The sequence below is a fragment of the Zootoca vivipara genome, chromosome 7, assembly GCF_963506605.1.
Source record: "Zootoca vivipara chromosome 7, rZooViv1.1, whole genome shotgun sequence".
In the NCBI taxonomy this organism is placed as follows: domain Eukaryota; kingdom Metazoa; phylum Chordata; class Lepidosauria; order Squamata; family Lacertidae; genus Zootoca; species Zootoca vivipara.
Window position 1 is genome coordinate 69,013,335 of NC_083282.1, and position 26,449 is coordinate 69,039,783.

Below are 26,449 nucleotides of genomic sequence, written 5' to 3' on the forward strand. Positions count from 1 at the left end.
TATCAAATCCAAAACTCTTCACTCTCTCTTCTTAATTGAATACCACTCTTTTGCTGCAATAAGCGCCCATCCAGGCCATACATTTAAAGCATTACGAGACCACTTCAAACCGTCATGGCATCCCCCAAAGGATAATTCTGAGTGAGAGTTGTTTGGGGGGCCCTATTCCCCTTAATGAGCTACAATTCCCAGAATTCCATGTGAAGAGGGATTGACTGTTAAATGGCTCTGTGAGAACAGAGGTCTCCTAAGAACTCTCAGCACCCATAACAAATCACAACGTCCAGAATTCTTTGGGGGGAAGCCATGACTGTTTAAAATAGTATCATAGTGCTTTGAATGTACCTATCCTAAATCTATCTTTGTTTTAATTTTTGGATAACGTGCACACAATTAAACAGTGGATTCAGATCAATTAAGGGTCCAATACAGGATTTCTCCTAAATTTCTATTGGTGTGGAAACTTGTTAGGGCATTTGTGTGTGTGTGTGTCATAGCTGCCAAGTTATCCCTTTTTTTAAGGGATTTTCCCTTATGCTGAATAGGCTTCCTCACGAGAAAAGGGAAAACTTGGCAGCTATGGTGTGTGTGTGTGTGTGGTGTCATTTCAGTGACTGGCTTCTGACACTATACCATACTTCCATTTGCTCCTCACCTGCGCACAACCTAGCCATTTCCAGCAGCCCATCCAATGTGCCAATTGCTACATGCTGAAGGCACATAGGAATCTCAACAACCCAGTTGGGAGCAGCTGTTGTCTTAAGATCTCAGCTTTGCAGACTGTAATAGTACGTACACCCTGACTTTTTAAAAAGTATTTTTTAATACAGAGGCCTTGTGCAATATCTCTTGCATTATTATTATTAAAGTCCAATGGAAATAGATGCTGTGCAAACACGCCCCTAAAGAAATAAATAAAGCACAACTCTCCACTCTGTGCATTGTGAAACAACATTAATAAGGGCTGGCATTGTGTGCTCTTGCTGTCTTACACACTTGAAAACAAATTAAAGATACACACACACACAGGCAGAAATACCTGTGTGCATGCCGAGTAATATGTTGTGGAGAGAGGGAGAGAGGTAATTGAGGGGAGGAGCCAGAACACACAAAGCTGAAATATTCCATCAACTTCCCCCTGATGTGGACAGGAAATAGCAGTAAAACTGTGGGAAGCAGAAGACAAACCATGCACGCACAGATACAATCAGAATTAAACATCTCATTTGTGAAATATTGCCTCTGCCTGGAAGCATCCAAAGTTAACCTAACAAATTCAGCAAGAATTCCCTCCAATACCATCTTAATAGTGAAATAATGTATTACCAGTATGCTTTCACTTAGAAATACATCTTTGACTCTTCCAGGAATTTTCTTCCATTGCATGAATATGCAGGCAGATGATGAGCTGTGCTATCTCAAAATCTTGCATATTGCATTGCGCACATGGGCTAGTCCTACTAAAAGTTTTATTTTTGTGACCTTGTGCACCTGGACTTTGCCCTCATTTGAATCACTGACACCAGACCAATGAAGAGTCTAGTGTCACCTTTGAAACTAATCAATGGCATGATGGCACAAGCCTTTATGGATTAGAAGAGGAGTGGGTAGCCTGCAACCCTCCAGTTTTTGCTGGGCCCCCAATCCCATTGGCTCCAACCAGTACACCAGTGGTCAGAGAGGGTGGTGGGGCTTGTGGACCAGCCAAATCTGGAAAGTCACAGGTTATCCACACCATTGCACAGAATATTATCACCATTTGGTAGGCATACACCTGTATGTAGAGTGAGAAATCTAAAACAGCAAGGTCATATGACAATAACATGAAAAAGACATACCGTAATTTATGACAAGTCCAACAAGACACACACACGCAAAATATATACCTCAATCCATGCAGGCGGGGCCAGCCCAAGGCATTTTATAGCACCTGATGCAGACCCAAAAATGGCAACCAGGGAGGAAGGGGTGAGGGAAGATCTACATCAGGAACAAGGGAAGAAAGATTGACATTGAGAGATGCTGTCCTGGTGGCTCCTGCCACTTGAGGTGGTCACCTCACCTTGCCTCATGGATGGGAATGCAGGAAACACACTATGACAGCATACTTGACAGATGGCCACCCAGCCTCAAAATCCTGGAACACACAAGAGTCCACCATCTTCTGAGGCAGTGCATTACCTCCCATTGTCAATCTGGTGGCACAAACCTCCCCTGTTGACCAGGGCTGAGGAACCTCCATATTACCCTCCAGAATCTGTTGAACTCCCACCAGCCCCCACCAACATGGCCAATGGGTCAGGAATGGTCGGGTGTCGGTGGACTCCAACTCCCGAGGGCCACATCCCGACAAACCAATCTTCTACCACATATAAGCCACATCTAACAGGTGACTACTTCTTAACTTCAACAAGCGCGACAGTCCCGCAGTTCAACCGTGACAGTCCTGTAGAAAAACTTTTTTATTTCGATAGGGAGGGGAAACTTTAGCGCAGAGGGAGAACTTGGAGGGGTCCCGATCCCCACCCGCTCGAGTTACAAGTTTCCAGGGAGCAGCCGGACACATTCTTCAATCTACCCTAAGTCTTTTCGGGAGGGATGCGTCCTCTTTTTTTCCGGCTCCCAGCCGTCCCCCGGCAAATCCCGGGCCCCGCTGACCACACGGCACGCAGGAGTGCACAGGATCCTACCTCTAGTACCACAGCTTCACCGCAAGCCCTCCCCGTTTCCCCTCCACGGGTCCCAGCGCTCACGTGGAGCGCTAAGAGCTCCCCCCACCGCTGCACCAAAGCCCCGCCTTCCAGCCGTTGTCCGCCTCCCATTGGCTGCAGAGAGCGGCTGCCGCTCCGGCGGCGGGCGGGCCCCTTTGTGACGCCACGATCAGCTGTTTGAACGTTCTAATTTCTGAGCCGAGATCAACCGGGGATTCAGCAATAACAGGAAAAAAATAATACCAAGACTACAGCCAGGGGAGGGAGGGCGTCCGGACGCGAGGGCAGCTGCTTGCAGTTTGCAAATGGTGCATATCTTCTGAGAAGACCTGAGACACTATTCACATCACCACCACCTCCTGCTCTGCCTCCCCCTCCATCCTTTTTTGGGGGAAGGGTCTTTTTTTCAATCGTTTCTATTATTGATCTTAGTTGATTTCAATTAAAACTACCTCACAGACTCTGCCTAAAGCTGGTGCTTAATAATAATAATAATCTTGTGGGTTTTCTTTTTGTGTGTGTGGTGTTGTTTACAAAACATTTGATGACATTAAAGGCAAGGTAAGTGCTGTTCTACTCCCCCCCCCCGCTTCCCCAATTCCCTTTACCCAGGGCGGTTGGTTTATTTCCAAACTTGTATTTTTGTGGGGAAAGGAAGCTTGCGCGTTATTTTTGTTTTGTTGCTGTCGACGTTTTAAGAGTCCATCCCTTTGCATGTAGTGTGTGTGTGAGAGAGGGACGTTCATCTCTGATATCGATTTACCTTCTGGTGTGCTATTTGAATTCCCTTTTGTATTTGACAGTCTCTATGCGGCCGGGTGCTTCGCTTTATGTTTCTCAATATGTTGTTATGGACGCGTTGCGATTTCAACCTCTGGTTGGCAGGAAACTCACGAATACATTATATTGAGGTAGGAGACCATCTAAACCTCAGGAGGGACAGATCTTTGTGTTGAGTTTAGAAGCAGGCTATCTTGACCTCTAGAGTCACCAGGGAGAGAGAGACTGGGGGTCTGGAGGGGGGGCGGGCGGCGACGAAGAAAGGCTCCTGTTTACTTTGAAACACCCAGACTCGTCCTTTGCTTTGGCTTGCAAATGAAAAATTGACATATGTGGTGCATGTATCTATATATCTGTGTAATCTCACCATATGTTTTTGAGAGTAAAATATCCCACTTTAAAACCGGATCCCCGAATGTAAGTAATTGCAGAATCATTAATAATCATGGTTGCTCTTTTATGATTTTGAAGAGCCTTCGGTAATAAACAAAAGGCTGCGCAAGCCACAGCCAGGAATAATAGGCTGGGGTTCGGGATCTGACTGGCTTGTAACTGATTCTCTTTCTTAGCTTCAAAATGCAGAAAGAGCCTTTTGTCTTGTCTTCAGCTATTAACAACAACAAAATGTTGCAGATATTAATAATACACTGGGAAGGTGATGCGGGTGGGGAGGGAGAGGCGAAGGAGCGGAAAGAAGGCAAAACATCTCCTTGTTTGTGTGGAGCTTGTCTCATTGAGGTCATAACAGGCGAATGGAAAATGTTCATCATAATCAACTGCAGATCAGTGTGGTGGGTTGGCTGCCTGCTTTTTCGCTCAGCTGTTTCCTTGAGAGAAAGCTCTTGTTACCCACTGCAATCCTTCCAGCTACCGCTGCATATGGGCTCCTAATGCAAAATGCGGACTTGATTTGTTGTCCTTGGCGTCACTCCCGCCGGTGGTTTGTTCATCAGAAATAAAAACGAGAAGAGTTCTCACTTGTGTGTGACTCTTTGCAAGCGAACTACGAACGTGCCTTATTGGATCGCCTCTTGGTTTATATAGTTTATAAACCGAGCATGCACTTGTGGATCGGGGTGCGGTGGAGGGCAGGGAAGGCGAGAACCCGCAGCGTCCGGCCTTCTATGGAAATGTATCTCCGCGCCAAGCGCAAAGGGCGAACAGATGCGCTGTTGTGGCGTAACAACAACAAGCTTTCGTGACCTATGCGAGTCCCCCACTTGGTCGGGCTTGCAGGAGGCAGGATCGGTGCCCAGGTCCCTCCTCTTGACGTAGGTAAAAGGGAACAAAAGGCAGAGCTGTTGAAACGACAAACGAGGCGCCGCGTTTCCTCGACCTGGAGGACCACCAGCCGCTCTGCGCTCAGTCAGTTTCATGGCCCTGCTTGATTCTTAACATTCCCTTGTCTTTGCCTCTTTTGTTACTTGTTTCTCCACCAACGGATTAAGATTAAAGGTTGATCTCAGCTCCCACCCCCATTGGCTGCCTGGGATTGGAAGCCTGGGGTGACGTCACCTTCATTTGCATATGACATTGAGACGTCACCAAGGCCGGCCCTTTCTAATCCTTCGCTCCCGCTCCCCCTCCCGCGCGTATTGAAGTTGTCCTCTTTTGACCTGCTGTGTGGAAGGCTGCCATATACTGGAGAGCGCTGAAGATCGGTGCATTGCATTTCTTTGATAATTCGGTGGGCAGAGGACTGCATGGAGCAATGTCATGTTATTTTGTATTTGCACTGCTGAGCAAGAAGCTCGTAGGGTCGGTGTAACAGCAAATAAAGCACCCAAGGGAAGGAGGACTGGGGCTCTGTGTGCCTCTCCTTTGGTCCACTTTACTCATCATCTTTTTTTATTGCTTTGAGTAGTAGTTTGGATTTCGGGCTCATTCAGCATGTTATATTTTAACATACATAATTTAATTGTGGGTGTAGCTGGGAAGAGGAGGGGCAGTAGCTCAGTGGTGGAACATTGGCCTGGCTTGCAGAAGGGCTGTGGCTAAATCCTCAGCCTCTGAATAAGATCCCCTGCCTGAAACCCTGGAGAGCTGCTGCCAACCAGGTAGACAATGCTGAACTAGGTGGACTAGTTGTCTGACTTAATATAAGGCAGCTTCCTGTGTCCATATCTTCCCAGAAAAGCAAAATCCTTTATGCACTATGAAAGCTGAAAAGCCGAATGCGCAAAAGAATGATGGGTTGCTTGTGGAGAATTCAGGGTGTGAGCCCAAAAGTAAACGTGTTGATGTGTTTATTATTACATTTATGTCCCACCTTTCCTCTACAGAGCTCAAGGAGTCACACATTGGGTTTTTTCCACATCTTCACTTTATCCTCACCACAACCATGTGAGGTAGGGTTAAGCTGAGAGACAATGACTGGTCCATGGCCATCAAGGATTCATGGCTAAATCAGGATTTGAACCCTGGTTTTTTAGGTCCTAGTTCAATGCTCTAATCATCACACCACCTAGCCAGCATTTGAAACCATTATATTTATTTGAACAATTTTTTTCCTGCTCTTCGGCTGACAAGGCTCCTGTAATGGATTACAAATCAATAATAGTAAAAGACAGTCCCTGCTCTCAAATCTACAGTTTGTATCCAACTAAGTTATATTCAGAGTATACCATAAATTAGTCATGTCCATTATTTCCAATATGTATATTCTGAGTAAACCCTTAAAATGTTTACAAAAGGAAAATGGGGATGAGGGAGGAAAAACAAACTCGGGCACCAGTTCTTAAAGTTATAGTGTTTATGGCAATCAGCTGGAATGAAAACAGTTCAGGCATCCTGTTGGAATGGATAGTAGCACTAGGTCACCATTGAGAAAGCGCCAAAGGCAGTGGTATCTGTCAGGAGAGTCTATGGCAGGCATCCCCAAACTTCGGCCCTCCAGATGTTTTGGACTACAATTCCCATCTTCCCCGACCACTGGTCCTGTTAGCTAGGGATCATCGGAGTTGTAGGCCAAAACATCTGGAGGGCCGCAGTTTTGGGATGCCTGGTCTATGGTATAAACCTGTTTCTGCTCTTGCTAGTTTGGCAGAGAAAACAGGCAAGGCTCTGAAGTCTGACACTGCCCTGCTCACTGGAAAGCTCACTTAGCAATTCCTCTAGCTTCTGAAATTTCAAAGGAATTTGCCCGTCCATTCACTTTCACACTTAATATATTGGTATTGGTATTGGTTTGGAAAGGCTTCTTAAGAAGCTGAATAGTGAACTAAAAACCATGTTTTAAATGGTGGTTTGCTGTTCTTGCTGGCCCAGAAGGTGAACAGTGGTTGTACTGGTTGTGCTGTCTGATTTGACCAGTAATGCTGCATTTCCTGGGTCAATGTTATCATTCCTCCATATTAGTACATGAAAGGCCTTGCTTTGCTATGGAGATTTTTTAAACAGTTTGAGCCCCCTCCAACGTAATTAATGCAGCATACATGCAGTCATGCCCAAGAGTTTGGTTAGCTTGCTGCTTTTAACATCTGTTCTATTGGGGGCCTTAGACTAGTCCAGCTTTGGATAACTTGCAAGAGGAGCGATGCTGGCACTGACAGTATATATGGTAAGGAAGTTTATCACATTCCCTTTTGATGGTCAGCTGGTCTGGTGTCTGTTTTTCACAAGTGATAATTAAACCTGATTTGTGGGTGACAAAAAGGCCAGAGGCACCAGTGTTGGAGCTGAAGTGCCTGGCCCTTTATTGATTTGTGTGTTAAAGTTGATGGCTGTTGCAATGAAACTGTAGTGTAGTCATCGCTCTGAGTTTTACCCTCTGTAGTCTCGTGCTCTAGGGAAAAGATTTAGATGTTCATTTGTATCCATAAGACTGCAAGTGACAGACTCCTGCATATCAGCTACTCTGCATATTAAATGCGTAAGCACACTGCAAAGTTGCAGACACCATATTCATCTATGACCATTCATTTTACAGCTGTGGGATAGGGAGCTGTGATGCAGCTGTGTACACACTCCCATTTACTCTGCATCCAGTGTGCTCCCGCCGCAGGTTTGGGAAGTGGTATACAATCACAGATGTTTGTTGTATCTGTCCTGTCATTTCTTATTAAACCTGGTTTGTGGGTCCTCAGTACCAGGAAAGGGCTGTGAGCACTTAGAAAAGGATGCTGTGATTACTAAGACCCAGCATGGGTTCCTCAAAAACAAGTCATGCCAGACAAATCTCATTTTCTTTGTTTTTTGATAGAGTTACAAGCTTGATGGATTAGGGGAATGCTGTGGATGTAGTGTATCTTGATTTCAGTAAGGCTTTTGACAAAGTCCATCATGATACCGGTACTCTTCTGGAGTAGCTGGTAAAATGTAGACTGGATGAGGTAACTGTCAGGTGGATTTGTAGCTAACTGCTGCAGAGTTCTGTCCTGGGCCCAGGGTTGTTAAACATTGTTATAAAAGATGTGGATGAAAGTATTGAGGGGATGCTAATCAAATCAAATTTGCGGATGACATGAAACTGGGAGGTGTACCCATGCCACTGAAGACAGAATTGGGATTCAATATGACCATAACGTATTGGAGAACTGGCTATAAACCAGCAAAATGAATTTCAGTAGGGGCAAATGTAAGGTTCTGCACTTAGGCATGAAGAACCAGCTGCACAAAAATAAGATGGGGGAAATCCGGATTGCCAGTTGTACATGTGAAAAGGATCTGGGGGTCTTATAGACTATAAGCTTAACATAAGTCAACAGTGTGGCATTAACAGAAGCCTAGTACCCTGGTGCTCTGGTCCATGGGGTCATGAAGAGTCGAGCACAACTAAACGACTAAACAACAAGAAGTACCCCAGTCAAGGGAAGTAATAGTCCTGCTCTAATTCTGTTTTGGTCAGAGAACACCTGGAGTACTGTGTCTAGTTCTGTGTACTACAATATAAGAAGGATATTGACAATATGGAAGGTGTGAAGAGGAGGGCAAAAAAGATGATCAAGGGTCTGGAAACCCAGCCTTATGAGCAATGGTTGAGGGAGCTGGGTATGTTTAGCCTGGAAAAGAGGAGACTGAGACGAGATATGATAGCCACATTCAGATATCTAAAGGGCTGTCACATGGAGAATGAGCTAGCTTATTTTCTCCTGCTCTAGAGGGTAGGACCTGAATCAATGATTCAAGTTACAAGAAAGGAGGTTCCAAATAAACAACAGTAAGAACTTTCTGACAGTAAGTGCTATTTGACAGAGACTTCCAGGAGAGGTGGCGGACTCTCCTTCCCTGAAGGTTTTTATGCAGGGGTTAGATGGCCATCTCATGTATGACCCAGTTGAGATTCCTGCATTGCGGTCCCTTCCAACTCTACAATTTTACGATTCTATAATTCTATGAAACATTGAGGTTTGGTGAATTTCCCTCTAATCCAGCTTCCATCTGTATGAGTTCACAGCTGCTGTCCTTGAAGGTTATGGGGTTAGCCCACTGCATTAAGAAATGGGAGTTTTTGTGCCTTTATGCATTCTAAAGTTTGGGGTGAAGATTGTGCAAGCTAATACTAAACTGTGACACATTAAATCTACAGTATAAACACCAGTGTGACAGATGAAGCTCCCACCCTCCCAACCACCACTGCCATTCCCTCTTGAGTAGGAGGTGATGAAGATAGCAATTCTCAAGCATCATAAGCACATATTGCCGTTCTACAGTGTCGTGATGACAGAGGAGGCATTCTTAGATCTATTTCGGAATGTTTTCCTTGGCGAGTCTTTGCATTTGACTCCAAAGAATTTGGAAAGGGTTTATTTTGGGGGATTCTAAATAAGTATTTGCAACTCTCGTAACAGTTCTGGAAGTCCTGTCCCTGTTAATTACAAAAACAAGCAACCCACTCCTTCCTGCCTATTTTGTAATGTTCTTGTGCTTCATTGGTTCATTGTGCTTTCTCTCTCTCGCTCCCTCCTGGTCTTACCTAACAGGGTTATTATGGAGAGCCAGTGATTCACAAAAGAAGGATAACAATATATGCCAAGTTGAGAGAGAGGAGAATAGCTCATTTTCTTTCTGGTTTTAGTTTCCTTTTGCCAAAGAAAAACCTCTCCGGAGTTCACTTGGATTTATCAAAATAATGTGCAGCCACCTGACATCATGAAAGCAGTCTCACTATATGCAGAAGATAACTGAAAAAAATATCCAATTTTCAGGAAGGACAAATACCGTATATTCCGGCGTATAAGACGACTGGGCATATAAGACGACCCCCAACTTTTCCAGTTAAAATATAGAGTTTGGGATATACTCGCTGTATAAGAAATACGACCTGGAGTATAAGACGACCCTCGACTTTTGAGAAGATTTTCCTGGGTTAAAAAGTAGTCTTATACACAGGAATATACAGTACATAAGAAGCTAAGAAGAGCTTGCTGGATCAGGCCAGTGGCCCATCTAGGCCAGCATCCTGTTCTCACAGTGGCTACACGGATATCTGTAGGATCCCTGTTGCCACATCCACTACCTCCTCACCACACCCCCAGAAATTTTCTAATAGACTGGTGCCATATTTTAATCCCAGCCCTGGAGGATCAAAATAATATTAGATCACTTGGGTGTGAACTGCTCTGCTTTGGGACTGAACCGATATCTCATAAAGCTTAACATTTGACTTTCAAATTTAACATTTGACTTTCAAATGTATTGGTCAAAGCACTGTTGGGCATGCAGTTTTATCCTATTTTTGCAGTTATGCATTCTCTCTCTCTCTCTCTCTCTCTCTCTCTCTCTCTCTCTCTCTCTCTCTCTCTCTCTCTCTCTCCATTTGGGGAACTCCAAATTAAGAAAACACCCCTCAGCACTACCCGTGTATAAGATGAGCCCCAATTTTAAACCTTTTTTTTTGTTAACCCCCCCCCCTAGTCTTATACATGGAAAAATATGGTATATATGTATATAGCAAATGGATAAACCATAAGCCAATGGCACAACTTTCCAAGGGATGGAGGAGGCCCCGAAGAGCATCCCATTGGCACTGACAGCAAGTAATTATATTGCGATTCCACTGGGGTAGAGAAGGAAAAAGCACACAGTACCCAAATTCAAATAACTTGTCTTGTCAACACAAGGATTTTGGCTTGTACCCAGTTTGTGTGCACCCACTTCCTCCTCCCCAAATCTGTTCCAGATGGTTAGGGAAACTCCTAGAACAGATTTAGGGAGCACTGAAAGGCAGGAGATGGGGAGAGCATTATGTTGTGCAAACAAAAATCCTTGCCTTAGCGCTATGCTGGATTCAGCATCCAGAGAATCTCAGATTTTTTTTGTCTTGGTTTTCATCTTCTTCGCCTTCTTTGAGTTTCTAGCCCTCATGGCTTTGAATGTATGCTTGAACATATGTAGGAGGTCTTTATACTGAAAGTCAGAAGTTTTGCTGAACAAGATTTCCAAAGGATGTAGGCCAGACTTTCTGTTCAGCATAGCTCTTCACCCATCTCCTAAATTATACACCATAGCAAAATTTGAAAATAAAACTTATTTTGGCAAGAATTATACAAATTACCTTGCTTTCTTTCATTTACCTAGTATACACTTTATGTTGTATATTATATTATATACAGTATAATAATTACTATATTATATACAGTACAGTATATTAATGTTTCATTATTTCATTGTTTTTCTTTGTGAACAGAATGAACAATTAACATTATCCTCTTTTCTTCTCAGTCACAGGGCAGTGTGTACTTCATCATAACATATATATTTTTTGAAACTTTATCTTCCCAGGCAACCTAAACCTGTACACACATAGAAATTCTGAAATATATAATTTTTATGCAGTTCAGCCTTTCGGGGTGCAGAATTTAGGTTCCTTAGGCAGTTCCCTCCCCCCTAAAAGTACTGTATTATTGCAAAGTACACACAGTCCTGGTAACAAGAAGAAAGATGATGTTAATGGTGTGTGTTTATTTTCCCTTTGTGAAAACATGAACAGTTACCATCCAGTGCAAAGGATGTGCAAAAATGCAATCCCTGTGCATTGTAAAACAGAGTAAGGAAATTGTTAACTAGGGCTAAGCTAGATTCCATCTATGCCATAGCATCTCAAGCTTCCTTCCCAGTACATTTCCGAGCACAATTCAAAATGTTGGTGCTGACCTTTAAAGTCCTAAATGGCCTCGGCCCAGTATACCTGAAGGGGCGTCTCCACCCCATTGTTCAGCCTGGACACTGAAGTCCAGCTCCAAGGGCCTTCTGGCAGTTCCCTCCCTGCGAGAAGTGAGGTTACAGGGAACCAGGCAGAGGGCCTTCTCGGTAGTGGCGCCCACCCTGTGGAACACCCTCCCATCAGATGTCAAAGAAATAAACAACTAGCTGACTTTTAGAAGACATCAGAAGGTAGCCCTGTTTAGGGAAGTCTTAAATGTTTGACGTTTTATTGTGCTTTTAATATTCTGTTGGGAGCAGCCCAGAGTGGGCAGATGGCCAGGGTATTATTATTATTGTTGTTAATAATAATAATAATTAATAATAATAACAACTTTTTGACAGGAAACGCCAGCTGATATTGCATTCTCACCGCCCTTGCATATTGCAGCATTTCCCAAATTACTGTAACCGAGACATGCATAGCCCCAGTTAAAACTGGAGACACACTTCGGTCTTGGATCTAAAATGGTTTGGTTTAGAATACATAAGAGTACAAATTACCCACCCTTTAGGAATGAGGGAGTTTTGGGCCTCCAGATGTTCTAGGTTCCCAACATCCCTGGCTATTGACCCATGAGGATTAACTCTGAATAACTCAATCACACTTATTGCAAGAGATGTCCCTGAATGTTCTTCCCCCCGTCAGAAGCTGTGTGGAAATCCAGTGTGGTGTAGTGGTTAAGAGCGGTAGACTCGTAATCTGGGGGACCGGGTTCGCGTCTCCGCTCCTCCACATGCAGCTGCTGGGTGACCTTGGGCTAGGCACACTTCTCTGAAGTCTCTCAGCCCCACTCACCTCACAGAGTGTTTGTTGTGGGGGAGGAAGGGAAAGGAGAATGTTAGCCGCTTTGAGACTCCTTCGGGTAGTGATAAAGCGGGATATCAAATCCAAACTCCCCTTCTTCTTCTCCTTCCAGTTAAACACTGGGAGAAAGGCCCTCGGATAGCTGTTCAACAGAAGAACAGAGTACCTCACTGTGCCTTAGCAGTTTCTCCCATACATTGTTTGGGAATGACTGCCCTGTAGCAAGAAGCTGAGATTAGCAGGAGTCTTTGTCGGTGAATGGGGAGGGGCAGTTGCACACACAAGGTTGATTCCCCCAGCAGAGCTTGGTGGCACCAGCCATCTCTTCCTTTGTGCTGGAGGAGGGGGTTGGAAAGGGCTTTGTTGCCTGAAAGTGTAATCCCCTCTCACTGTGAGCAGATGGCCCCTGCTAGGCTTACTGGCATACAGTCTGAGCTCCATCATGTCACTTTCTTATTTGTACAAAGGGGGGGGGAGAAGTGGGGGCAGGGAGGTCATTCAGTTACCCCCTATTTCCCACACATTATGCTGGGCCAAACTGCTGCAGAATTGGGTCACATAAAGACACACAGGATACAGCATCCCAGCATGCTTGCTTTGCTCAGTAGTGAGTACCGGTACCTCAAGTCCCACTGCATGCAGGTTTTTTCTCCCCTGATCTCATTTCCTCCTTTTCTGTCAGTTCCCAAAGCAAGTAAGGCTTGCCAACTCCCACTGTTTAAAGGGTATTACTGAGATATTCAAAGGAGATCTAGCATAACACAATGGCTATAGCAGCAATGCTGTGCACACTTAATTATTTTCAAGCGAGATCTGCAAGAATACGTTGTAGTGTGGGGAGCTTCTGATCCGTGTTCAAGCCAGCCAGTGATGTCTGCCTCTCCTCATCCCTTGCCCCACTGGGATATTCTGTTCCATTCTAGTCTCTCTCTCCAATCCCAATGCTTACAAGATAGGACAGGGTGCCACCACTGAGAAGACCCTTGCTCAACTGACCACCTACTTTTCTGGAGGTGGCAAGGGCACCCAAAGGAAAGCCTTACTTGGTGGTTTCAATACATGGGGAGGTTATTATATTACATTAGGGAGCAGGGCTGCTCTAAAGATGACTAGGAGGGATAAGGCACTTAGAAACAGTGCCTATAAACGCCAAACATTATTCTTGCTTTAAAAGCTTTGGTTAATAAAATCAATAGAACTACTTGCCTTCTGTGTGTTTATAGAAGGGCTTTAAAGATGGGTCAGAGTGGTGCAGATTCTGTTCACAGTTCATTCATTTAGGAGGATATTGTGAAAATAGAGCTGGTGAAATTTCAGGGCGATGTTGCTGGACATTTCATGATGTAATCCTGTGAACTTCTGCTATGGGCATCTGCCATCATATTTACTACCCTGAAAGTCAGCTTGGATTATTGATGGCTTTTAGTGCCTTTTCTGTGAAGGGAATTAGGCACAAACGTTAGAAACAGGAAGAGAATTTATTAGCAGTACACCTTTCATGGACTTACACCAAACATTGGGCACATCTCTTTAGCAGGGATAGTTTATTAGGTAGAGCATGAAACTCCTAATCTCAGGGTTTGTGGGTTTGAAACCCACATTGGGCAAAAGATTCCTAATGAATAAATATAGATGCAAATTTAGAAATAATGTCTATAATTTAAATACAAATTCAGTGTATCTTACCATAGTTGGGGATGGGGAGAAATTTGATTCACTTCACATTTAAAGCCAAATTTATCAAATTCAGTTTTTGATTCAATTTTGATGGTCTGAGAACTGAAACATAGCCATTCTTTGAAAATTGCATTTATCCTAATTTTGCGATACAGTTCTCCAACTGACCAGTGTTTACAAAAATGCCTATATTAGGAAAAAGTGTGCATAAAAATGAATATATATGCATGGAAATAACATACAAAATGCATTACAGTAGAAATTGCTTGCAAAAATGTATACGTTAGTCAAAACGATATACAAAAATGTTTTCATCTAGAGAAATTTGTACTAAAATAGCTAAGAATTTTCACGAGGATTTTAAAAAACACAAATAAAATTTTCATATTGCTGCAGAAATGTGGAGAACCAAGTTTAAGATTGGAACCCTGAGGAACTGAGAGGACGGCAATGGTCAGATTCTTCCACCCTTAACCATAATGGAGAAGGCTTTGTGAACAGGTGATCTGTGTATCAGCAGCTCAAGAGCTGTTGATGGGCATCTTAAGGGCCCCTGCTCTCCCTCCTTACAGTTCTGTTTCTTTAAACCACGCTTGGACTAAACAGCCCTTTGGAGGACACCTTCAAATAGAGGACTGCCCTCTGTAAGGTAGGACATGCGGGCTCTCTCTCTGAATCATGCCCATAGCATGTGGCTATTCTGGTGGTTCTGAGTCAGTGAAATCTGGGCCTCTGTATTCTGTTTATCGAGCAGTTCAACAATGCTAATCGTTTCTTACTTCATTACACCCTCTGCCAGGTGCCTAGTTCTATAACTGAAGTTACCCCTGTGGTGTTATGCCTTGCAGGGTTGGTGTCTCACCCACTGTATAAATGAGTTAATCGGATAACTAGATCAAATAACATACATTCATACTAATCTGATCTCACCCATGAAATTCAAGAGGTCTTGCAGATTTACACTCTGGCTGGTATAAAATAAAAACAATTGCCTGCGTGTTCAGAAACAGATAGAAATTTTGTTCATTTCGTTTTCTGCCAGACCTTTTTTTTTAAGCTCAATAGTAGGAATTGATTTATATAAACTCTTTGATAATTCAAATATTGTGGCTGTGTAAAAATGTATATGATGAAAGGTTGCCAAACACAGATAGTATGGTCAGATGCACACACTGTATATTTAAATCAAATGTAAAGCACATTTATGGCACTTGGGCTTCTCCCACACTAACTTTGAACAGACAGAGGATAAGGCAGTGTGATTTTGAGACAACTTGATTTTCCCCTAGTGAGACAGCATGATGTAGAAATGTGTTTGGTACATGTAGCCTTTCCGAATTGTGGATTGCACTGTGGGAGGTGAAGAAAGAGCTGAAAGATGATGCTGAGATTAGTGATGGGTTGGGAGGAGAGATGACTATGCCCTCTCCAGTTTCAACTCTTTTTGCCCCCTGAGGAACTCTTGAAAAAGTATTCAAATAAGTAGATGCTAGGCTCTTTGGTTTGAACAAATGAAGTGTCAGAATATGACTAAACAAAATAAAAAAAATCCTTCCAGACCCAGTAGCACCTTAGAGACCAACTAAGTTTGTCATAGGTATGAGCTTTCGTGTGCATGCACACGAAAGCTCATACCTATGACGAACTTAGTTGGTCTCTAAGGTGCTACTGGAAGGATTTTTTAATTTTGTTTTGACTGCTTCAGACCAACACGGCTACCTACCTGCAACTAGAATATGACTATTCAGGGATGGAATCTTCTTTACCCATTTTACCCAGAGTGCACAACATCAATTGCAAAAGGCATGGGGGCATGTCTTCATTTCAATGGTCTTTTCTTTTCCCAAACCTGATTAGGGAGGTTTGTGATACCAGGCAAAATCATTTTGTGCACACACCGCATTATTTGATCAAGACTACGGCAGGCCAATCCAGGGACGAGGGAAAGTTGAGGTGTGCAACAAACAATGCATAGGCAGGAAAAAGAATACGTACTGAGCACCAGGATCTTTGCAAGTGAGTTAAATACTCCCACCCACCCACCCCCCCAAAAAGTAAGGATATACCCCATATAATTTGTAAAACTAGAATCCTATATATCAAAGGTAGAGAACCTCAGGCCACATACACACCAAACTGGATGGATCAGTTTTGATCCAGCAACATCTCTGATAGCTAGTGACACTACAGAAACCCAAGAGAGTAACAAGTTGCTTCATGATATAAAGCAAACCTCCACCAACTTGGCATCCTTTCTCCAGAAGCTTTGGATTACACCCATCAGTCCCAGGAAGCATGGCCAATGGTCTGGCATGATGGTGTTGTGGTCCAAAAGTTCTTGGAGGGAAAGCCAATTCTTCCATCTCTCATGATCAGGCAGCCTCTTATTATTTTGCAGAGATTACATTTTCCCCAGATGTACATCCCCCCCCCTTAAAGATCATTTCCCTTCTTGCTTCTGTGATACAGGCAATGGCAAGATACAGGCAATGTCTTATCATGGACAGACCTGCCAGCCAAAAGCCCCTCAAATACTCCCTGTGCTCTGCTGTCTCCCCGACCCCCACCTCCTGTGTATTTTCCATCTGCATTGCTCACATTTCCTGTTCTCAGCTGTCTCGGTTCTTTGCAACATGGACATACAGTCCCCTCCCACCCCCTCCCCCGGCCCCACACAATCCTCTTTTCAATGTCGCTAATGTGACTGAATTTCAGGATGGATTTGCTGATTGGTTGAAAGGCAGAAAATCCATCATTGTGGAACACAGCTGAGCTTGTTTGTGAAGGACTCTGCTCAAGGCTGGAGCCGAGTGGGCTTTGAAAGGAGCCTGGAGCATTCAGGAACGAAGTATAGATCCCAGCATTTGTGGTAACAGCAACTTGCCAGCACCACCATTATTATTATTTTTTTAAGTCCCCTTGCTGGTTTTCACATACTGTAGTTCTATAAGTAATTCTGTTGCAAGGTGGAATACGGACAGAAAACGCAGTACTGCAATGAGAATTATAAAAAGATCAGATTCATTCATTCATTCATTGCATTTATATCCCATCTTTTTCTCCGAGGAGCTCAAGGTACCATATATGCCTCTGCCCTTCCTCATTTAATTTTCACAGCAACCCTTTGAGGTGGGTTAGACTGAGAGGCAGTGACTAGCTCAAGGTCACCCAGTGAGCTTCATGGCTGAGTGGGGATCTTAACTCTGGTTTCCCAGGGCCTAATCCAGCACTCTAACCACTGGACCACACTGGCTCTTGTATCAGTAAGAACCAGTTGGCAAAGACTCTCAGGTGTGATATCTATTTTATTTAAATGTTGCTTAACATTCACCCTGATGGAAATTCTGGTGGACTCAAAAGCTTGCTTCTCATTTTGCAGCGTTTTGGTGGGTCAAAATAAAGTGGCTTCAAAAAATTTAAACACCACAATTTAATCCTTAGCCATTTGTGCAAATGTAACCTATCCCTTCCTCTGCTTAGTTTATTTGGTGGGTTCTGTGGGGAGGGCTTATTTATTTGGCATGCAGGAGACTGGCAAATATTAACACCCTCCCACCAGATGTCAAAGAGAAAAACAACTACCAGCCTTTTAGAAGACATCTGAAGGCAGCCCTGTTTAGGGAAGCTTTTTATGTTTAATAGATTATTGCATTTAAATGTTCTGTTGGAAGCCGCCCAGAGTGGCTGGGGAAACTCAGCCAAATGGGCGGGGTATAAATAAATTGTTGTTGTTGTTGTTGTTGTTGTTGTTGTTGTTGTTGTTGTTGTTGTTGTTACAGCAGCAGCACTGCTGTGAAATAAGTGGTGTGCTTCATCCCTGTCTGTCCCTGCTCCACCTCACCAGAGCTGGGCAGATGCCAGGCTTGTGGGATCCAAGAGCGGCTCTCTGGGTGAGGCAGAGCTGCTATCTTAGCTTCGTGACAGATGAGGCACTGTTGCTTACCAGAAGGAAAAGGGAGAGAGAATGAGGTGGTGGGGATGTCAGCATGGTGCAAACACACCAGCAGTGCCACTAGATTGGCTCCTCCACTGCATTTACACTGCGCTGACCTCCTCACTGCCTCCTCCTCTTCATCCTGAAAGATGAAGTGACCCATCTGCTGGGAAGCTGGAATAGCAACTCTTCTCTACCCCATGAGCCACTTCCAGTGTGATCTACTTGGTTTCTAATTAGACCCCCAAGATTCACTGAGCAGAGCCTTGTGCAGGAAAACATACATTTAGAATTAAATAATTCTGAGTCCAGGACTTTGTTTTGAGTACTGGAACCGAATGGAGCTCACAGTCCTTCCACCCAAAAACCCATTCCAGTTTACCCCCAATCTTTCTTCATTTCAAATAGTATAATTTCAGGTGGAGAGGGGTCGTTCATAACCAAAATTCCTTGCACATCTACCGCAAATGATTAGAGATTGACCAGCAGGTCACAATGTAACAGAAGCTCACCACTGTAAAAGGCAATGAGCTCAAGCAAATTCCATTGAAATAAGTCAGACACATTTCTAAGGAAACAAATACAGCACCAGCTATATGCTGAGTATGAATGCCAACTTACCTGTCTCACAGACCTCTGAGATAAACTACCCTACCAGGCTTCTCCTGTGCTGCCTGCTATGCCTACAGGATCCATCCATCCATTGGTGCCAAGTTGTATATGTGTTTGCTGCCATCATAATGGCTTCCACTGCAGCTCCCTGCCTAGGTAATTGCAGCAAGTCATCACTGTCATGTGTAGGTCCCAAAAGGCATTGAACTAAAGGCTCTGGACAGGAAAGGGGTCATTATGAAGGAGGAAGGAGCAACCATCTGCCTTTGAGCCAAATCAGAGTCCTTTGCAAATCCAATTGGACAGAATCAGTGGGATGTGGCGAGAGAAGAACTTCAACACTTAAGGCAGAGGGGATGGAGGAAAACCAGGAGAAAAAGGCATCAATTCAATAAGATGTGGGGCAAGTATTAACCTATTTGGAAAGCTGTCAGGATGTATTGACACTTCTGGCTGGGAAATCACATTCCACCAGCTGTGTTTTCCCCTGTTTGACGTTTGCTCTGATTTAGCACTAAAGAGCAGGGTTTTTTCCTGGGAAAAGAGTGGGGTAAGGGCAAGGGTAAAAATGGTGCCTCTGAACTTCATTTACTGGACAACATGAGTGTGGAGAGTGCTGATGTGTTCAGGTGCTGCTTGTGGGCTTCCAATATGTATCTGGTTGGCTGCTGTGAGAACAGGACACTGGACTAGATGGGTCTTTGGCCTGATCCAACAGAGCATTTATGTTCTTTGATATGCAGGGAAAGGAACTGTATAGCATAATGGAGTAAGTAGGTTCATCCCTGGAGTCCCCAATTGAAAGCTTTCCTGGGCACATAAGAAGGCATCCATGGGCAACAGAGTTGGGAAAAGATAATGTGATACAGTAGAGTTCTGAATTCAAATCACTGCTCGGCCCTGAAGATTGCTATGTATGTGATATCAGGCCAGTCGCTCTCTTCTAGTCTAACCTATGTCACAGGATTGTTGTGGCAACAACACAGGAGCACTTTGTTCCTCCATGAAAATGATATTTTCTATGGACTTGAGACTTCCAGCAGATCCCTCATGGGGTGGTTACATGTCAGATTGATTTGCTATAGTGCTGCCCAATGCCCACGGGTCTAACCAGACAGCGCTTTGTAATAAGTGGGTGCAGTTATTAGTGATGCATTGTGCTGATTAAATAGGCTGTGCTGATTAATGGAAGCCCTTTGCTGTAGGAACAGATGGAAGCTGAGCAGATATAGGCAAAATGATAGGAAGGAATTTCTCTGACAAACAAATGTTCCCTCTTTTAAAGGAGATCTGATCCATCACAGTCTAAAAGATCCCAAAAGAGAAACTGGATCTTGATGTCTCTCCTCTGGTTCTGGATGAACATACTGCCAGTTTTCAAATACTTAAAAAGACAAAAGGGTGGAATCTACACACATATTAAAAAAAATGCTGTGAAAATGCTTTTTTTTTAAAAAAAAAACGCTTTGAAAAAAGCTGAACTACAGTGGAGCAAGGGAATGACAGTGTTGTGCCAAATGCTTTAGAGGAATGGTGGACTTTGGGGAGGGATTTTAAAAAAGGGAAAGAGCATCACAGAGGTGTCCAGGGGTGCTATATCATGTGGACAGCAAGGGAGAAAGTGCAAAGTCTTTGAAGGGAGCAAGAAACCGCCTAAGATGGTGAGGGATGGAAGAGCTGGAGGAACAAAGATCTCAGGCAGGGATGTATCTGAATATAAATGAACCATGCCACCTATCTCCCACAGAAACTCACACATTGGTGATCTAGGTCTCCTTACAGTATTTCTGACTGGTGCTTAGCACATGCAGCACAAGGCTTAGGGCAGGGGTCGGCAAAGTTTTTGTGGCTTGGGCCGGTTCACGGTCCCGCAGACGCTGCAGTGGGCCGGAGTGCGTGCACACGCATGTGCAAACACCATTTCCGGCGCTCCTGCCGGTGCAGAGGAAGCACACGCAGCTTCCCATTGGCTGCAGGAACTTCCTGCAGCCAATGGGAAGCCAGCCAGTGTTGCGGAAGGTGGTCCCCGCTCTGCTTGGCGCTGGTTTAGCGCGGTGCACGGGAGCTGACTGAGCGGGCAGCGGGGGTCCCCGAGCGGGTGGTGGGGGTCCATGGGCCGGTTAAATGACCCTCATGGGCTGCTTGTGGCCCATGGGCCTTAGGTTGCCGACCTAGGGCCTCCTTCACCCACCTGGTCCCACCCCCCAGCTAGCTGGGGCTGATGGGAGTTGACATCCAAAACATCTGGAGGGCACCAGCTTGGCATAAGAGAAGCCACACTTGTTTTCTTTGCCTGCATGTGGGGGGAAGTAAGTTAACCGTAATCAAAGCGAACAGGCTGCTTCTTGCCTGGGGAACCCCGTAGGGTGAGAGACCTCGACTCAGCCGTCTTGCGAGGTGTTTATTTCTATAGTAAAAGTGAGGAAGGCCCATCTGGCAGCCCAGTGGGAATGCAGCTGAGAAGGCACTATGTGTAGGAGGCAGAATAAAGGGAAATGACCGTGGTGAATTGGGATGACGGTCCGTGCAAGGGTTCCCATCTCACCCTTCCTCCAGGCCATCTGAGTTCCTCGTGATTCCATCAGTGTTTGGCCTGACTGAATTTTCCCTTTCTCTGGCAGGCCTTTGCACTGAAGCCAAGTGAAGAACCTTATGATTGCACTATCTACGTAACTCAACTCAGATAAGACTCCGCTTAGGAAAACAAGCAGCTCCCGCCCTTGGCAAGGAATCCGTCCATCCAACACTCCCCAACTCGTGCTCCTGCCTCCACACCAGCTTGCACACGCTCAAGCCAGCGCCTACAAACTCATCCCCGCCTTTCGTTCCCAAGTCCACCTCTGAAATAAGTCTCCAGCCATGTTCCAGCGCCTCACCAGCCTCTTCTTCAGTGACAGCAGCGCACCTGAGGACCTTGAGGAGCCTAAGCCGTTTGTCTCTAAAGAGGAAGAAGAAGATGGGTGGCTCATTATTGATCTTCCAGGTGAGAAATATGAGATGGAATGGCCAGGGTCTACCTAGAACGGGTGCTGGGGCAGGGCACCTCTGGCCCTCCAGATGTTGCTGAACTTCAACTACCATCACCCCTGGCCGTTGGCCATTCTCGCTGGGGCTGATGAGAGTTATAGTTCAGCGACATCTAGAGCAGGGTTCCCCCAACCCTGGGTCTCCAGCTATTTTGGGACTACAATTCCCATCATCCCTGGCCACTTTGTCCTGCTAGCTAGGGAAGATGGGAGTTGTAGTCCAAAAACAATTGGAGACCCTGATCTAGAGGGCCAATGGTTCCCCACCCCTGACTTCAGAGCCATAACTCTCAAACTGGAGAACTGGAGTTCTGGTTTGTTTCTACTAGATAATAGAACTCCTTCCTGAGGACTAGCAGCCCAGCTTTCTTCAATGATAAGCAGCGGTTTTTGTGGGAAGGGTAGTGTCAGTGTGTGGAGGATCTGAAGCTCAGTCTGGGCAAGATTCGCCTGTAGGGTAACACCGGCCAGGAAGGGGTAGAAAGAGGCCACCAGTCCTGAGAAGGAGGTGCGGGGAGCCTCCAGGCTCCTATTGGAGGGAGCCAAGGAGAGAGGTTGTGGCTGGGGTCAGTACCATTTAGGTGTGTGGTTGCTTAGTGGCTAGAGTCCTCCCCAAACAAGTTTTTAAGTCTCCCTCTTTGCAGCTTACCATTTGTGTTCGCATTTTTCCAATCCTCTCCCACGAAATAATACTGGGTGGTATTCAGCTGTTTTACTCAGAGTAGCTTAGTCATGTTCATTACTTTAAATGGGTCTATTCTGAGTAAAAGCTTAGCTGACTGCCACCCCTAACTCGTACTCTGCCTTCTTCCTTCCCCTGTTTCTTATTGTCTCACACCCACATAGTCTCTGCTTCTTCAAACCTTCAACGCTGAGCACTAAAATTGGAACTCAGCTGCAAGCTGAGATACCCTTGGCCTTGGAAGCGTTTCCCAAAATTCAGATCAGTTTAAGAGGTTGCAAAAGGCAGTTTAAGAGGTTCCGCAAGAGGCAGAACTTTCTAAGTAGTTTTGGTTCTCTAGGTTTCGGAATGAAAGGTGTTACTGTGCACTCCACAGATCAGGGGATAACTGAAAAATTTCTAAACACACACACACACACACACACACACACACACACACACACACACACGATGAGAAGGTCATGTGGCTAACTACAGCTGGAGACCGAATTCTGGACTGCATTGACCTTTGCTATGGCCAAGCAAGGTGAATGTATGCTCATTCTGGCTACATTACCTAGGGTGGAAGATGCTTCTGTTCTGCCTGGAAGTCACAGCTACCTGCAGATGCCGGAGTGTCTCACAAACCTGGTGTCTGAATAAGGCACTCAGGTGTACAGTGCCACTTTTCAATCAAGCTAGAACTCTTGTAGCTCTCTGAGTCAGTTAACTTGCCAGTTGCCTGTCTTTTCCTGCTCAGGTGATGCAGCAGCCCAGCTGCCTGTCCTTCTTCTCCAACTATCCTGGACTTAATGGTTGCATGATACAGCAGCAAACAAGGGAAGGGGAGCAGGCATCTGGGCAGTTGCTTTTCCCTTGGGCTCATCTTATGCAACAAACAAAAAACTCCCTAGCTGGCTATTCCTGATTTATCCTGTTCCCAACTTAGCATGTATTTCTCTCTCAGTGCTGAGCCCGTTCTATATGCCTAAAATGGAAGCAGAGAGAAAGAATGAGTTAAGGGTTGGCAGCCAAGTGCAGCCAGCAGATTAGCTCTGCCTTTGCAGGCAGATCCAGGCTCCAGGGTGGATCCCAGCTGGCGAGTGAGCTACCTCCTTGCTCATCATAGAACAATTGTGACAGAGGCTATCCTTGCCATTAGGGAGCCTTGGCTTTATGCTGGCTATACAGTAATTTTGCTCTGATCTTGTGTTCAGGATTCAGTTGTGCCATTGTTCCTCATCCATACTCTAATCCATATTCTAATTCCCAATCCTGGCAATAGCAGCACTTGCAAGAGCTTCATACAGCAAATGCCCTGTCCTTCCAATGAATGGGCTGGCACCAATGAATGAATGCACCAGGCTGATTTCATAAAATTTGAAAGCATCACGTTGTCTTTCTTGAAGTCAAACTGCAGTCAGCATTTTTATTTTTGAGCACCCGCTTTATGCTAAAAAAGGCCACAAGTACTTGTTATTTGGTGATGGAATAGCTGGAGACATTTGTTTCCTAGCGGCTGAAAGTATTTCTCTCCCTCCTTCCTTCTTTTTGAGTGATGAAGTCTATTTATAAGCATCATCTACCTTGATTGAATGCAGCCTGGCTGTAGATCTTTATTGATTCCTTAATACAGTGGAACCTCAGGTTACCTACCGTCCTCCTTATGAACGCTTCAGGTAACGAGCTCCGCTAACCTGGAAGTAGATGCTCCTGGTTGCAAACTTTGCCCCAGAAGTTGCGTGCTGGCGGTGCGACGGCATTAGCAAAAGTGTGCCTCGTGTTAAGAACGGTTTCGGGTTAAAAACGGACCTCTGGAACGAATTAAGTTCGTAACTGGAGGTACCACTGTATATAAACAAAATACACAGAAGTGTCAAACTTCCAGACATGAAACCTGATTCTACATCTACATCTTACTAAGCTGAGACCACCATACATGTCCAACAGGCAGGCTTTATATTCAGTGAAAGTTGATCCCTTTGGGCAAATGGAGCCTGCCCCACCAACCTCAATCTGCCCTCAGACAGCCCCACCTGCCTAACTTCTTGCTTACAACCAGTCCAAGGGATAGCACTGCCTGTATCTCCTTCTCCTTAGTCTCAAGTGTTGCCCTTGAAGAATTCAGCAGGAATGAGCATAGGGGTAAAAAGTAGAATTATTTGGCTGTGCCTGTTATTGGCTATGGCTCTCCCTAGTATTTATCTCCCTGCTTTCTGCCCTATCAGCCTTCTTCATGGGCTCCAGCTTTGTGTTGCCAGCTTCTGAATACACCTCTGTGGCTGTTCCTTTAAAACTGGATTGATCTGGAGCAGCTAGCAGGTGGTCATGTTTAGCTTTAGCTGCTGGTTTTTGCATAGGTGTAATAGGAAACAGCTTTTTCTGAAAGCAATTGTTTCCAAGACTTCTCTACTTTGTGCTTTCTTTTATTTTTTAAAAAGATTGGCTTGATATTGTTGATAACTCACATGACACACACCACTTTTAAAGAATCGGTGCTAATTCAAGGTCTCCTTTACCAAATCCAAAGAAGTTTATTCAAAACTTGCTCCCAAGTAAGTGTGCTTAAGGCTGCATCGTTCGCTGTGAAGGTCTTCGTGGCTGCCTAGCTGCTAGTTTCTCAGGCAAGTGAACGCTCCTCCATCTTAGTCACTGATTTTTGCCTTTGCCATTTTGCTGAGCGGAAGTCAGATGACTCAGCATCCAGTGACAACCAATCTATGACCCTTTTTGCTTGCAAATTTAGCAGAGAGAACCCAAGTAAACAATGCTCTGTGTTGCACAGATCCACCCTTTTCTGTTCCTTCTGACAATCCATTGCCATTTGGGGGGGAAAACACCCACCAGGCTCATGCTTGTGTTACAGATATTATTAGATAGCCTAAGAGGGAGCTAAGAATAAAGCTACCTATCAGTTGGAAAGCAAGCCCTGTTTGTTATGTCCTCTCCTCAGAATGCTTTTTGCGTGACGTTTGGAGATTGCCTGAGGATCCTTGCAGAGTGAGGTGCTTTGTTTTGTTTTACAGGTGTACTTTCAATATGTCATTGACACAATAATAGTGCATTAGTGCTGGATTGACTTGACCATCCACACATTTTACTAGTTGTTCTGTGATGTTTCCCCCAGTGTTGCTGCATTATAGCCAACTGAAAGGGCACTCTTGTGTAACAAAAGTGAGGGGGGGAAATCCCAATGATTAAACCTGGCAGGTGCTCTCCCACTGAGCTATGGTCACCCCCCAATGTGTGAATGTTGAATTAAGGGGCAGGAAGAGTATTTCTCTTCACCTAGTTCACTGCACAGCAATAATGAACATGTGGACATAAATCTGACTGTATTCAGTTAGGATTACTCTCTGAGTGGGTTTAACATTCTGTCCTTGATAATCTGAAAGGCCTCGCTGGGTCTCCTCCTTTCTCAAAGCTTTACAGTGATCAGAAACTCTTTTTTTGCTCATCCCACTCCCTCTCTCAGCTTCCACAGCCCAGACTAATAACAAAACAAGGCTGTCCCAAGACATTTGCTCCACACCAAGAAAAACACAATTACAGTACAGTACCTTGGAAAACCACATCTAGCAATACTGCTGGGCAACAGATGCTGCAACACTTTCAGCTTCACTTCCTGTCCTCACCTTTACTGTGTGCAATGCAACTTGTTGCACACAGAGAGGGAACAAAAGAGGCTGGCCATATTTGAGTGAGAAATACACCTGGTGTATTCATTAGCTGCATGCTTTGAAATGCAAAGATGCCTAGTACGGAGAAGGAAGCCCTGGCTAGGAAACTGAGATGTGGTGCACAGCAGAAGGTGGAGAAACAGATAAAGCTAGCCATGATGGCTGGGGTTGATGGTAGTTGGAGTCCCAGCTATATTTGAAGTGCTTTAGTTTCCCTTATCTGATACAGAGCAATAAGAACCAACTCCTAGGGACCGTGGGAGCTTCGGCCCCCACAATAGCAGATGCTGTTAGGCTCCAGCTCCTGTCAGTCCCAGGCAGACCGGCGAATGGTTAGGGATAATGGGAGTTGGAGCCCAGCAACATCTAAAAGGCTGCAGATTCCCCACTCCTGCTTAGCATACTTGTTGGTATTTTG

At 44.8% G+C, this 26,449-nt stretch overlaps 1 protein-coding gene across 5 annotated transcripts in view; it reads left to right on the forward strand.

Annotated features, from left to right (window-relative positions):
• Nucleotides 1–2,896: 2,896 nt before the first annotated feature.
• The window catches only part of TP53INP2 (tumor protein p53 inducible nuclear protein 2), a 32,115-nt gene continuing 8,562 nt past the window's right edge, over nt 2,897–26,449 (forward strand). The window contains exons 1-3 of one of the 5 annotated variants that reach the window (XM_035123922.2): nt 2,897–3,272; nt 14,515–14,767; nt 21,286–21,647. In XM_035123922.2, coding sequence (XP_034979813.1) covers nt 21,524–21,647 — 124 coding nt within the window. In that variant the 5' untranslated portion in view covers nt 2,897–3,272; nt 14,515–14,767; nt 21,286–21,523. The other 4 variants (XM_035123921.2, XM_035123925.2, XM_035123924.2 and 1 more) reach the window with 4 other exon arrangements.